Raw genomic sequence first — 14080 nt, 5'->3', positions numbered from 1 at the left:
TTTCAGACACAGAGTGAAGACTTTTGTCCCATTGAAGAAGGAGACGGCGAGGATACACTCAGCAAAAACAAAGTACATGGTTGCAGATAGAGATAGAGGAAAACCTAGTGGTGTTGGTGCTGAGAGTATCATGTGGACAAGGGAGATTATTCAGTACGTGATCCGTTGCTACTTCGTTTGCACCAGGCAGACCGGAGATGCTAGAGATGTTAAATGAAAGGTTCCCTCGGTTTGCACCCCAGCTTGACCAGAACAAGTTGTACACACGCCAGAGAGCTATTATGTCACATAATATGCTGACTCCAGAAGACGTAGATTACATCAAGCGAGAAGTGCAGAGGAAACTAGGAGAGGAGGAGGAGGCAAGATCGAGCGATACGCAGAGAAGGAGTTCTGTTGGGTTGGATGCATCAATCGCAAGTAACCGTCGCGATTCGATTGCACCCGCCGCTCCAGGACCAGCAGTGGAATTGCCACGACAGCATTTGAAGGACGAACTAGCCAATCATATGGGCACAGCAGTCACACAGTTTCGTGGGACAGATCCCATGTCCCGACACCGGATACCCAAGTTGCAGTACTCCTTGACGAGTGCGCCTTCCGGAGATTGGAGAAGTCACGCAATTTTGGTCCAATATATAGAAGAGCCCCGTCATACACAACGGTGATGGGGTGTGGATGGCAGAAGAAGAGCGGTATAATGGTGGAATTGAGGGAAACGAGATTGCTGATGAGCTAGCCAGGAATGGATCTAATGAAAGGTTCATTGGCCCTGAGCCTTTCTGCGGGATCTCAGACTGCTCTGTAAAAATGGAACTGAACAAATATATGATCAGTCAAATCACATCAAACTGGAATGCACTTCCCCATACGAGCCAATCCAAAAGGCTCGTAACGATTAACCCCAAGAAAACCCAACAACTATTAGGTCTCAACAAAAGGGATCTCAACATCTACACCGGTCTAATAACTGGACACTGCCCCTGCAGATACCATCTATAAAAGATCGGAGCAATCCAAACCTCAAATTGCCGCTTCTGTGACGAGGAGAGAGAAACATCAGAACACATCCTCTGCTATTGCAGTGCACTCACCCAACGTAGGTTCAAAGTTCTCAGCAAGCCCTTTTTAAGGCCTGCTGACATATGGATCTTATCCCCAAGGACGTGGTTGGCTTCATAAAGCTAGTCTCGCCAGAATGGGGGAGTCACATACTGTAACTCAGGATCTCTATTCATCAATAATAGATGGTCTTGAGTTCAGTCGATACCAAGGTATCTCAGTGACAAACATGTTACTGAGATAACTTGCGTATTTCACAGTAAAAGGGTATATCACAATAGTCCTAAAATCTGGACGCAGTGATCTTCACCCGACAAACGAGGAGATGGTGGAATTGGAGACATGACATGGCATACTTGAGGCTACCCCGATCAGGAATACATAACAAAATTATAACTCAATTCTATCAATGGTTGTTATTTAAAACAACGTGTGTTATAATTAGATAATTCGATAAAAATGTGTCTTCGGCCAGTTTTATTTCATATCAAAATTATAACAACATTAGTTATGTATATTTACACAAAATAATTGCCTACATTTTTTGATATTGGAAAAAAGCGGAGGTAATCACCTCCAGTATAACTTGAATCAATGTTCGATGTTAATAGCTAGTACAAAGTTAATTGCCTACATTATGGATGGAAATCCGGCGTTGTAGCGTACCACATTTTTATACGTAATGTAGGCAATTACCATGAAAGTAGATTTTTGTACCTCATAATCATATCAACGGTTGTTATAATGTTGAAATGAAGGTAACAACCTCTGATATAATTATGTTACGGCTAGAGGGAATTTTAATATAATTTTTGTTATTTTAACAACTAACCAGCCAATTTTATAACACATTTTGTTACATTATTTTTCTGAAATAAATAACTCCACTTGTTATAATTTTGTTATGCATTCTTGATCGGGACCCGGTATACTAGGAATTTGGCTGAACCAGGATCCGATTTTGTGCATAATTTCTGGTTTAAGAAACTCACAATGGTCCAAGGGCGGATGACGGAATGCTTCAACACGGTACTAGATAACCCCGGGCAGCCACCGGAATTCATCGCTAGAGGTATCACTTATCTTCTGCCGAAGGATCGGAACACTTTGCACCCAGCCAAGTACAGACCAATAACATGCCTTTCGAGTCTGTACAAAGTGCTGTCATCGGCAGTACTGGTAGTTTTCGTGATCGTCATGTGAAAATGAAAACAAGTTGCATTTTCATTTTCAAGAGACCAAATGAAAATGTACCGGGGTCCCGGTCACCTGTCACATTACAAGCATGGGAATGTTGCTTGGTTTTGAAATCTATATTTCCAAATAGTTTTAATAGATCTGTGCAAATAGCGATGACTAATCGATAGAATGATTATATTGTTCATGATTTTTTAGTTAGAAGTAACAATACTAAAGAAGAAACAGATTGTTTACGATAGTTTGATATGCTTTCATGAAATAAAAATCCGTGAAAATTTAGCAAAATTTATTTCATTGCTTATGTTTTCTAGCAGAAGATACTAAAATGTAAATATCGCGTAACCTCTCTCTCAATGAAAATAAAAATCTCAGTCCTGGTCATCGGTAATAGCGAGGAGGGTGCAGAACCATTGGGACGTCAACAACCTGATGACCGAGGAACAAAAAGATTATTGACGCCACATTCGAGGCTGCAAGGATCAGATCATCATTGGTGCAGTCATTGTTGGACAGGCCACCCACAAGCAAAGAAACCTAAGCATGGCGTATATCGACTATAAAAAGGCATACGACTCAGTACCTCACTCGTACTTTCTTAAAGGACTGCAGTTGTATAATATAGACGGTAACGTCATCAGGCTAATGCATCACGCTATGGGGATGTGGATCACATCCCTACACATTACCGATGGAGAATAGGTGTTACGGTCCAGTACTAACAGCATCAGGATGGACAGGATGGACCAAGACTGATTTGGAGGCGTTAGAACGAGCAGTACGAGTGGCGTTCATTAAGCATCGCATGCGCCATGCAAAATCGTCCATTGAGAGGAGTCACCCTGCCACGTACAGTAGGAGGAATATATACAGACGATATACAGACACTATGTGTTTCCCAGATCCAGCAGTTTGTTTATTTAAAAGTTGCGGAGATACTTCGTGGAGAGCCAGAACCGCCACGAAATCCATCGCGCTGTATGTGAAACTGACCACGGATTCAGTGCCCTGCATCTGGCGCAGGAAGACTATCAGCTGGATTGCAACATTAAAACTGTCGACGAGATGATCGCATCGTGGAAGCAGAAGGAGTTACATGGGACGCACCCCCATCAACTGGAGCTGGAATACGTCGAATACGTGGCTGGTGCGGGGCGAACTTTTCTCAGAAACAGAAGGATTCATAATAGCCATCCAGGACCGGGTAATTGCGACGAAGAACTATCGGCACTATATATTGCACGAAAACGTGGAGGACCTCTGCAGGAAGTGCAATTCAGTAGGAGAGATGTTCGGGCATATGCGGACGGAAACAAAATTTCCTCTTATAAAAACTTTGATTCTACCAGTGGGAGATTTTTGAGCGTAAAGTGGTGCATGCGATACTCGGAGGAAAACTAGAAAATGGTGTGTAGTGTACAAAGAAGAAAATGTTGTGAATCGTATAAAATACGGCAGACTTCAATGGGCTGATCACTTAGTATAAATGTCGGTAGAAAGAATAGCAGAAACAATATTCAACAGATAACTGGGTAGATGCCGGCGACTTCATGGAAAGACACGGACACGCTGTTTGCATGCGGATAAATCGGACCTGGGGACCTCAACATTTGGCAAAACTGAAGGAACATCGCCCAAGACCAACGATAATGAAGCTCTACAATAGGCCAGGCACATGTGTAACGCCGCTGTATCCAACCAGGTGTCCATCTAGATAAAGTACCTATTGTTTGAAAGTCCTTCAAGCGACAATTCAGCAAGAATGCAACTGGCCATGTTCCATTCGGTTTGTTGCCATGTCAACTTTTCGTCAGAGACCCATCTAATGGCTTACTTAAAAAAAACTAAACTTTATCAAGGAAGTCATCGGAAAAAATGTCAGTATTCGATTTCCACTTTTTTTGTGAGACACGCTAAGCTGTAATCTGTATGAGCACTTACCTTGAACAGTCAAACTAACTCTAATCAGCTTAACATTTAGTTAAAGTTTAACCAACTCCTAGCGCACATCAATTATTTACATAGTTTCCTGCATGCCGGTGGCAAACTCAACATACGGATGAATTGGCTGTAAATGTTCTTCTTCTTCCCCTTGCAGTTGATCCATGGGCTTAACCGAGATCTTCTCGCCCGTCGATGACCAGCTGACGGGCTCGTTGGAGTGCATTTTGTAGTGCTTTCGGAGGGAATCCTTTTTGGCAAAGGACTTTTCACACACGTCGCATTTGAAAGCCTAATGGGATTGGATAACATTCAGTTACAAAACCAAATTTTGCCATAAATCCTTAGTTAGTACATACCTTTATTCCGGTGTGAACATGCGAGTGCTGAACCAATAGCAGCTTTGTTCGGAATGCTTTATCACACAAATCACACGAGAACGGTCTAATATTTAAATGGCTCTGTGTATGCGACCGGAGTGCCTTATGCGAGGTGAACGACTTACCACATGTGTCACACAACAGGTTCAATATTTTGCTGTGCGTTTTGATGTGCTCATTGAGTTCCCGGCGCGTCGGGAATGTAAGCTCACAGCACTTGTACACGTAGCCGAGCTCCTCAAACTCTTCGCCATGAACTTGGCTTTTGTGATTTTCCAAGTTGAACGAATTGGTATAAATCTTTCCACACTGGTCGCAAATCAGTTGGGGCTTGGGCTGGTGCGACAGTTTGTGCTGGTACAAAGCCCGTCGCGTGTCGCATATCTTTCCACACTGGTCACATGTGGTGTTAACCTTCTTGCATGCTATACTCTCATCGATATGGGCTTGCAACTGTTCGAAGCTGCTGAACTTGCCTTTGCACGTCACGCAAACATAGTTGCATGGATCCGTTAAACTGATAACAACACTCTGGGTACTATATGCCCGCTTGGGTTTGGCCTTCACTGGGGACGGTTTACGTGGTTTTACCTGTAAGGATGAAGAATTATACATGATTATGTAGTGAAACCAATGATTTAAAAATAAGAGTGGGTATCCCTTGTAAAGTTGTATATGTGAGCAGTTAGTGTAGGAGAAGAATGTAGCATGGGCGAGATTGCTACAATACCGCACGAGAGCGAACGAGGCACGATACAAACGGGCGTAGAACAGACAAAACTCGATTTTCCGAAGGAAAAAGCACCAGCAGGAAGATCGAGACCGCGAAGAGACGGAACAACTGTACCGCGCTAATAGCTAACGGAAGTTGTATGAGAAGTTGAACCGTACACGTAAATGTCACGTGCCGCAGCCTGACATGTGTAAGGACTTAAACGGAAATCTTCTTAGGGACGAGCGTGAGGTGATCCAAAGGTGGCGGCAGCACTACGAAAAGCACATGAATGACGATGTGGCAGGAAACGAGGGCGACATGTTGATGAACCTAGGAGCACGCGCGCAAGACATACGCTTACCAGCTCCAGATTTCCAGAAAATCCATGAGGAGATTGGCCGGGTGAACAAAGCCCCTGGGGTTGATCAACTACCAGGAGAGTTATTAAAATACGGTGGTGATGCACTGGCTAGAGCTACACTAGGTGATTACCAAGATTAGGGAGGAGCAGGTTTTGCCGCAGAAGTGGATGTGGAAGGTGTCGTGTGTCCCATTTACAAAAAGGGTGATAAGCAGGATTATAGCAATCGAAATTGGTGATACGGATTCGTATCCGCAAAACCCCATTCTGATCCAGCCATGGTGATTTCAGGTGCAGTGGACTTGCTTTAGACAACGGCGTTTAAATGGCATCGGTTTATGCTGCTTTCGGTAAAGGAGACCGACTTCGTCGGTATACTTTCCAACTGCGCCTGACGTAGTAGATATGCTTCATCCATGCTTGTTTCTGAGCTGGAAAGAGGGCAGCTTATTATATACTTCTTCAAGCGTTTCGCAAACGCAACGACTCGAATCAATCGACCCCAATTGGAGAAGTCGGATGCGGTGAAGTGCGCCATTGCACTAAGACGAGATCGAGGTCGGTGATTCGTGAGCCATGCGACTTGCGTGGCCAATGGTCCTCAGGGAGATAGAGGAATTGAGGGCAATTAAATCATCTCGCTTCAGGCTTCAGATTTAGAAATCCTTTCCATTTTGTGCCATCATCCGCAACGTTCAGGTCGGTGGGACCGTGCCTTCATTCAGCCATGTCCGTCAGCTCGAGAGTTTCGCTAACTCGAAACGTTACGAATGGTGAGTATTGGCGGTGGTCCCATCTGATCCAGCACAAGGTATCTAGAGAGTTAGACCGGAAAACCCGACGGGTGATGTAAATCGTGAGGTTTTCGGAGAGTGTTCTGACTAGTCTAGAGCCAGTATGGGCCGCATGAAGCTCTAGGCGGAGAGGAATTTCAACGGCGCGACTCAGGTTTTTGCGGCGACTATTTTGCACTGATAGTTAAATCGTAGGTAACAGGTAGCCGCGATATCGTTTTCACTAGCATCTACGAACGTGTGAAGCTGTGCGTTTCCGTAGTGGATGCTTAATTCGCTGATATAATACTGAGGAATACTGATCTACTCGATCGTAGGATGAACCATCGTTCGATTCATAGACTTGGTCATCCCAGCCGATGCCGGAACGCCAGACTTGTTGGAACAATATTTTCAAATACATTAGAAACTGGGCAATAAGCCCAAACTGATCAAACACGGACATGAGTACACGCAGCATTTGTTGTTTTGTTGGGCGGTGTTGGCCCTCCAGCAGCGGTTGGCCAAATCGGCACCAACCGATCTTGTAGATAAAGGTGTCTATATCAGTGCACCAGTGTACATACCGAGTTCCTTTTCCGTGGCTAGTTGCGTTGAGAGATCTTGATTTTTTTCGTCCGAGTTTTGTTCCCCTTAAGCCTTAGTGACGCGTTTGGAGTTGCTGATCCTATTACGGAGTTCAAAACCGCCAGCTACGTGTATCTTCTTTATTTGCAGTGCGAGTTCAATCGCTTCTTTCTCTGTTGCCACAATCATCAGCATAGTGGCGTTTCTGAATCACTTCAACAGCCGCTGAATAGTCCCCCTTGAAGCGCTCGGCGTTTAGATTTTTAGATTTTTAACGAACTGGGTGCTACTAGGGCACGGACACGGACCAGTATGGTAAATAACTCGCTAAGTTGATCAGGGCCTTCGAGTAACGCTGAGCTTAGGGACATTACGTGAACTACTGCGGCGGCGTTCCAAACCATTCGGATCTTGCCTGGCTTAAAGCGTTTGTTACCGGAAATATATGTAGATACCGTGCGCGTACCTTATTCTGCGCGGCTCCTAATTCTGCGCACTTTGACACTAAAACATTTTTTTAAATTTTCTTTAATGTTATCATTATATTTACTTACATGTCATCAAAAAGTTGGCAATTTATTGTTGTCATGTGCAGATAATAAAGCAATAATTTAGCGTTGATAGCGGAAATATGAAGAAAAACAAAATCGGTAAAATCGAAAAATGTCGAAAAATGGCCTCCATTAGCAGCAGCGCTAAAACGCACGTAAACATTTTTTCTCGAATTTGAGCAAAAAATAAAGATTTGGACTCATTTTTTCAAAGCGGAGTTCCAAATCAGATTATTTGTTGCTTCAATATGATGAAAATCGGCTTCCAGAGTGTAATATCTATCTTATAGAAAGCATTTTATGTTGCGCAGAATATGGCACAAAATTTACTTTCTGTTCCTAATTGTGCGCGTGGAATGGATAGGTACAATAAGCCTGGCTTGTCAACCCAAATTGAATGTAGCAACTGTTTTGGCAAGGAAACATATTTCAAAATGCTGGAATAAAACAAGAAGAGCAAAAAAATGCGAAGATAGATTATCCGGCAAGAGACAAGGGATATCTGCTACTTGGCCGTGCGCACCACAGCTCCACTGAGCGTATTTTTAAACTTCGAGTTTTCTAATCTAAATGTGTATATCACGTTACTAGCATGAATAATTTTCTCTGAAAAATCGACATCGAAGATTTCGTAGGTTGGCATTCTGACATTTGAGAAAATAGCACTTTGGGCAACATCCGCATTTATGTAGGACTGGTCTTATTATTCGCGTTGGATTACATTTACACTGGATTCTGTTTTTACACGATTTACATTTTCTCAATTTTCCACTCATCCTAAATGTTTAACGCATATCAATTATCATGGGATTTTTCTTTGATTTATTCTGAATTTTTTTAAACATGTTGCGAAGTGAAGTTTGTCACATTGATTGTTCACACGATCAAAAATACCAGCGAAAAAAAATCGTGTAAAAACAAAATCCTGTGTATTTCAATTCCATATAAATATCGGATTTGATCGGAATAAAAAATTGCCTTTTCGTCAATGGTGAACTTTAATAAACAAGGCAAAACAGTGACTTGACCATTGACATGAACACAATAACCGATCTGGAAAGTTGTCTAACGGAAAATCAACGAAAGCAACTTGTGGTGATGGCGAGCAATCGGATAATGGACTTGAAAAATAGATATTTGTGCACATACATCGTACACACATACACGCACACACAGGCATTATCTCAATTCATCACAGCTGGGTCGATTGGGTTTGGGTCCAATTCGCCAGGTCTTATATTTTGTTATAAGTTCGTTTTGGACGGACGTTTTTTCGTCTACTTGCGTACGAGAACGGTAAAACGTTGTAGTTAGATAGACTTTAGGAAATATACATGGTACTAAAAACGTGCAAAAGTAATGAAATATTTGTATAAATGTTCAAAACCATTTCATGAGACAAAAAATTACTCAAACTGACTGGTTATTATTATGCGCAGAATATTAGGAACATTGTGCGCAGAATATGGAACATTTCAAAATACGTGCGCAGAATTAGGAACCATATGGCAATTCACAAATCGATTAATAATATATGTTCTTAGTCAATTTAATCAAAATTTTGAAGATTCATAGTCTTCCGTGGATTATAGCTGCACAACTACTACATAAAGGTATTAATAAATCATTATGGTTTCTCGATAACAACGATTTTGTTTCAAAATTTTCTTAAATGCGCAGAATATGGTACCTCCACGGTACGATGTCCACGATGATCTTCCTGTTGAAGGCGTCCGCTAGTGTGGCTAGTGTGAAGTCTTCATCCATTCTCTTCTTGAGGCCATGCAGTCGCCGGAGGGCCATCAGGAAACTGTCCGGCAGCCGAACATTGTCGTAACGCAGCCAGTCGTAAGCCAGTTTCGTAGCGTTTTCCCTTAATCACTTCGCGACTTTCGAGTAGATTTTGCGCTCGCTCTTCTTCTGTCGAGACGAGACGTTTCTTCGGCTGAACAAGTCTAGGCAGTCTACTCCGAATTATTAGTTATTTTATTTATATATTATTTTATATAAGTCGCAAGCGCAGATCTGAAACACAGAGTGTACCAAATTGGTGGCGTTGTCGCGATTCCCTCCACCACTAATTGTCCAGCCTAGCTGGGTTTTAACATCGATCGGCTACTGCAGCGCTCTCTCGCGACTCTTTTTAACTAGGCTGAGGTGCTGATCCTTCAGTCTGATGAGAATTTTTTGGAGAACATCTTGATAGGAGTTGATCGGCAGACCTTTGAGATGAGCTCAGACAGCTCTTCGACATTGAGAGACTGAGTCGGAAAAAGTAATTCAGCAAATGTGCGTACTCCTTGCATTGTGTACATCTTGGAGTCATGTTTTAACCCTATCTCAAGCTTTGATCATCCTCTCAACTCGCAGCCATTCTTCCCACACAGTTGGGCTTGACATCCACCTTTATGTTGGCGTAGACACCAGTGACAAAGGGCTAGGTCTCGACTAGTCGCCCAGCGATAATCGCGAGAGAACTCCAGAAAATGTTTGCATTTGGTGATCGACTTACAGCTTCCCTTGCAAACTAGGCAGCTCGTGGCTGCAGTTTTCGCGTTGGAAAGCGCTGTGAAGAGACGATCTTTTGAAGCTTCCTCGATATGAGCATTGACGAAGGAGTTGCCCTTCTTGGCTGTACGTGAATCGTTACGCACAGTTTTGGATTCGAATGGTTATAGAGTTGGTGATCTTGCATTGTAGATGAATGAGGACGATTCTGTTGATAAATCGAATGCCGGTTCGAGTCTGGGACAAACCGTTCATGCTATGAAGACTAGGTTTCGTGGGATTCCATTCAATGGATCCATTTCTGGGTCTTGGGAGACGGTAGGCGCACATCAATGCATGTGGATTCACGTTACAGCTCAGCAGGGATTTTTTTAAAAGATTTATTTAGGCATTTTTTTTCTTGAAGCTGATCATGGTCTCCGGTATTGGGAATGGATCAGGGGGATTGGGCTTTGGTAACGATGAACGAGTGCTACCAATCCGTGCAACTGCTGGGTTCCAGTTGTATTTTACCTGCATGGGGTGGTGAACCCATCGCGGGTCGCATTCGTAGATGCGATCCAGTTCTGCCTTCTGCTCATTGATCCATTCTTAGACGAGCCGTTTTCGTTCATAGCTTGCGCCAACAGTTTATATTTCTGCTCCAGGAATGCCCCTTCCGTCCGTTCCTACGCTGTGATTGGTCGTTGCCGCTCTGCATCACACCTCTCGACGTTCCGCATATCCTCCAGCATTTCAAGCTTTAGCTTAGCAAAAGCCAAGCCAAGCCAAGCCAAGTAACAACTAAGGTTGTATCAGAGTTTTATAGCGTTCTTCAAAACCTAATCTCAAAACCTTCCATGCAGTCCTTGCAGTTTCCACAACCTCCTGTAGATTTCTATAAAACCATGTTACAGCCAGTTGGCCCAGCTTTATTGCAATCATTAAAACCTAATATGCGTTCCAGTTCAGAACCAACGGTTTTATAATATACTTCAAGTCTCACATAAAACATGCAACATAAAACCTCCTCTAGACTTGGTGGTTTTGAGAACCACTATATAACCATGATACAACCACTTCATGACTATGATACAACAACAAATAAGCCGATAATGAAACAGTTGTCAACTCTCAAGTTGATTATTTGTTTATTGTTTGTACTCGAAAAAAATATGCTGCAATACATGGATTACATGTCAACAACAAAAATAGAAGAATTATTATCAGCCAGTTCAATTGAAGTTCATATCTGGCTTTGAGTGTTCTATGCATGTTTGAAGGCATGCCAGGGATGTTTCATGGTGAAACCATGATAAATAATCAGTATTTTAACAATGCGCTTCGTTAATTTGTTATTATTGAGAATTTTTCAAGTTTAATTAATTGCCTTAGTTAATTACTTTAAAAATAATTTCAATGAATAACCACTTTGGTTGATCAAATAATCAAAGCATTGTTCCTAAAACTTATTAGAATGTCCAATTTTACCGTTTAAAAGGTGAAACAGAAATTTGCATGATATTTCGATTATGAAATTCATTATTTTTTTCATCTCGGCGATATTTTTTCGAATAAAACTTTGATTGCATAAAAAATGCCTCTATATAACCATCACTCCTGAACTGGCCCTATCTGGGCATTTCAAACACCTAGAGGTTTTATCTTGGCCTTTTGAAGACCATGTTACGACTAGCAAGTTTTATCTTGGTCAAACCTAAAGCTTGGTAGTTTTATATATAATGACAACATGGCAATGGTTTTATACAGGACTCTAGGAAGCTTGGCAGCTTTTATAAGTCTTGATCAAAACCAACATATAACTTAACTGCTGGCTTTATGTCAGTTCCATTTTTTAGCTCTGAGGAGGAACACAGGAGCATTATAAAACCTAAAGAGCTGTGGTTTTATATTGGAATTCAAAACGTAGTTCTCAAGTACTCTTGCGGATCTAATTAAATGACAACTGAATAAAACCAAAATAAAACTTGAAGCATTTCTACATGCCGTAATAAAACCTCTATAAAATTAGCATAAATCTTCGAAGCATTGAGATTGTTACTTGGGATTCCAATATTGGTCGAACAGTGGCGCAAAACAATAATTTTAGGCAGTACACATCCCGGAATTTCTTAGCAAAACGGAAAAGGAAACCTAGCTGTGAAGATGCCATCGAAACAATATATGCTACGTGGTCCTTGAATGCCATTTTCGTATCGACCAAAACACCTAGGTCTTTGACTGTCGATTCTCATTGAAGCTTTTTATCTCTGCCAAAGCGTATTCATGCTGGAGAAGAGAGTGTTTGCGTCCAAAAGATATGACCGAGCACTTAGCAACATTGAGCGTCATTCGGTTGATACGGCACCATTCTGCAAAGGATTCAAACTGTTGTTGCAGAAACATTGCGTCTTGAGTTTGCTTGATACATTAATACAGTTTCAAATCGTCGGCGTACGATAACTTTAGACATTTCAAAACAAAGTTGACATCATTCAGGTAGCAGAAAGTAGTTATTCTGGTTTTTACGGAGAATTCTTACGAAGTGAATATAAACGTGACACGACCGATTCTTGTTTCGTATTTTATTCAAGGTTAAAAAACATAAGTACAAGCGTTTTCTCTGAAAGGGGCTGAATTCACGTTAGACTGACAGGGATGCCAGTTCAAAACTCCTCCTCAGGGATTCAGCCTAGTTTGCCCAGATTAGGTACCAGGCTCATCATCGTGGTGAACTTCCGCACTCGTTCCGTACCAAGCGGTTTGGTAAGGCTGCGGTTATTTTCGTACATGGTAGTAGCTTGCATCTGCTTTTCGCCCAGCTCATTCAACAAACCACGGAGCCATACCGCTTCCTGCGTTGCACCAGATAGCGCAATGTATTCTGCCTCCATTGTGGATGTGGCTACACAGCTTTGCTTGCGACTGATCTAACTCACAGTAGCTCCTCCTACATGATACAGATATCCGCTGCACGACTACCGGTCACTTCTGTCGCCGGCCCAATCCGAATCGCTTTAGCCAAATAGCTTCAATTCCTTGTCGTGTGCTCCTAGTCTTAATCCATAGTCGACAGTATGTAACAAATAGCGAACGACTCTTCTTGCTTCTGTCCAATCGACTAAAGATGGTGAACAGATTTGGCGACTCAAGTTCTAACAGAGGCAACTATGTCGGGCCTACTGTTAGTCGCTATATACAAAAGGCTTCCAATTAAACGTTGGTAATCAGCGTTGTTTGGTGGTGCCTCGCCCTGCTGTCTGATTTTGAAATACCCCCTATCCATTGGAAATTTTGAACCTTTCTTAGCACATACAGGGGTTAGACAAAAAGGTTAAGATAGGCGAAATTTTGTCGAAGTTCAAATCAGCATAACTTTGCGTAGAATGATCCGATTTCGATGAAACCGGGACCTTTGGACGCGGAAACTTTTCTAGTATACTGTCCCCATGCAAAATTTCAGATTGGCCCTTGGCCACCGGAGATGTTCCGGGTTTTCCGAGAATAAGTTAAAAATGCATTTTTTTCTTCAGCTTGTCGTTTTATCTGACGTTTACTGCCTATAATCGCATATCAGTCCCATATGAAAAAACAGTGAATCGAGAAAATCGTCATTGAAAATGGAATCTTCATTTTCCTTGTTGTGCCGTTTTAAAATTACTTTTTTCACATGTTTGTCACCAGTGTGCTGTAGAAATATATTAATTTCACTATACCTGCATTGGTTAAGGAGAAATTTTGTTTTTCACTAAGGAAAAATCATGGGACAGTATATGCGGTTACTTTGCCTTTCAAAAGCAAAAGTAACCGCATACCAGTCTCACGCTTTTGAATTGTGTCACTAAGGAAACAACTGTCACTTGTTTTAAATTGGCTAGAGTCGGATCGTTTTGCGCATAGGTTTGGCGAACATTACCGGATCTATAATGTCAGGTTTGAAGTTAATTAGAAGTTATTTGGGTGATTCATCTGACGGAAGTGAACAAAGTTCTGATGAAGAGGATTTTCGTGGATTTAGTGAGAAC

The 14080-nt window shown here is 42.0% G+C and overlaps 1 protein-coding gene across 2 annotated transcripts in view; it reads right to left on the bottom strand.

The window, feature by feature from the left end:
• Nucleotides 1-4143: 4143 nt before the first annotated feature.
• The window catches only part of LOC134205505 (zinc finger protein 287-like), a 32467-nt gene continuing 22530 nt past the window's right edge, over nucleotides 4144-14080 (bottom strand). For both annotated transcript variants that reach the window (XM_062680788.1, XM_062680789.1), the window contains 2 exons: nucleotides 4560-5171; nucleotides 4144-4492 (listed from right to left, as the gene is read on the bottom strand). In XM_062680788.1, the coding sequence (XP_062536772.1) occupies nucleotides 4277-4492; nucleotides 4560-5171 (828 nt within the window). In that variant the 3' untranslated portion in view covers nucleotides 4144-4276. The remainder of the gene's footprint in view (nucleotides 4493-4559; nucleotides 5172-14080) is intronic.

The sequence above is a fragment of the Armigeres subalbatus genome, chromosome 1, assembly GCF_024139115.2.
Source record: "Armigeres subalbatus isolate Guangzhou_Male chromosome 1, GZ_Asu_2, whole genome shotgun sequence".
Lineage (NCBI taxonomy): Eukaryota > Metazoa > Arthropoda > Insecta > Diptera > Culicidae > Armigeres > Armigeres subalbatus.
Note: the sequence above shows the minus strand (reverse complement) of the source record. Positions and strands in the feature narration are given on the sequence as shown.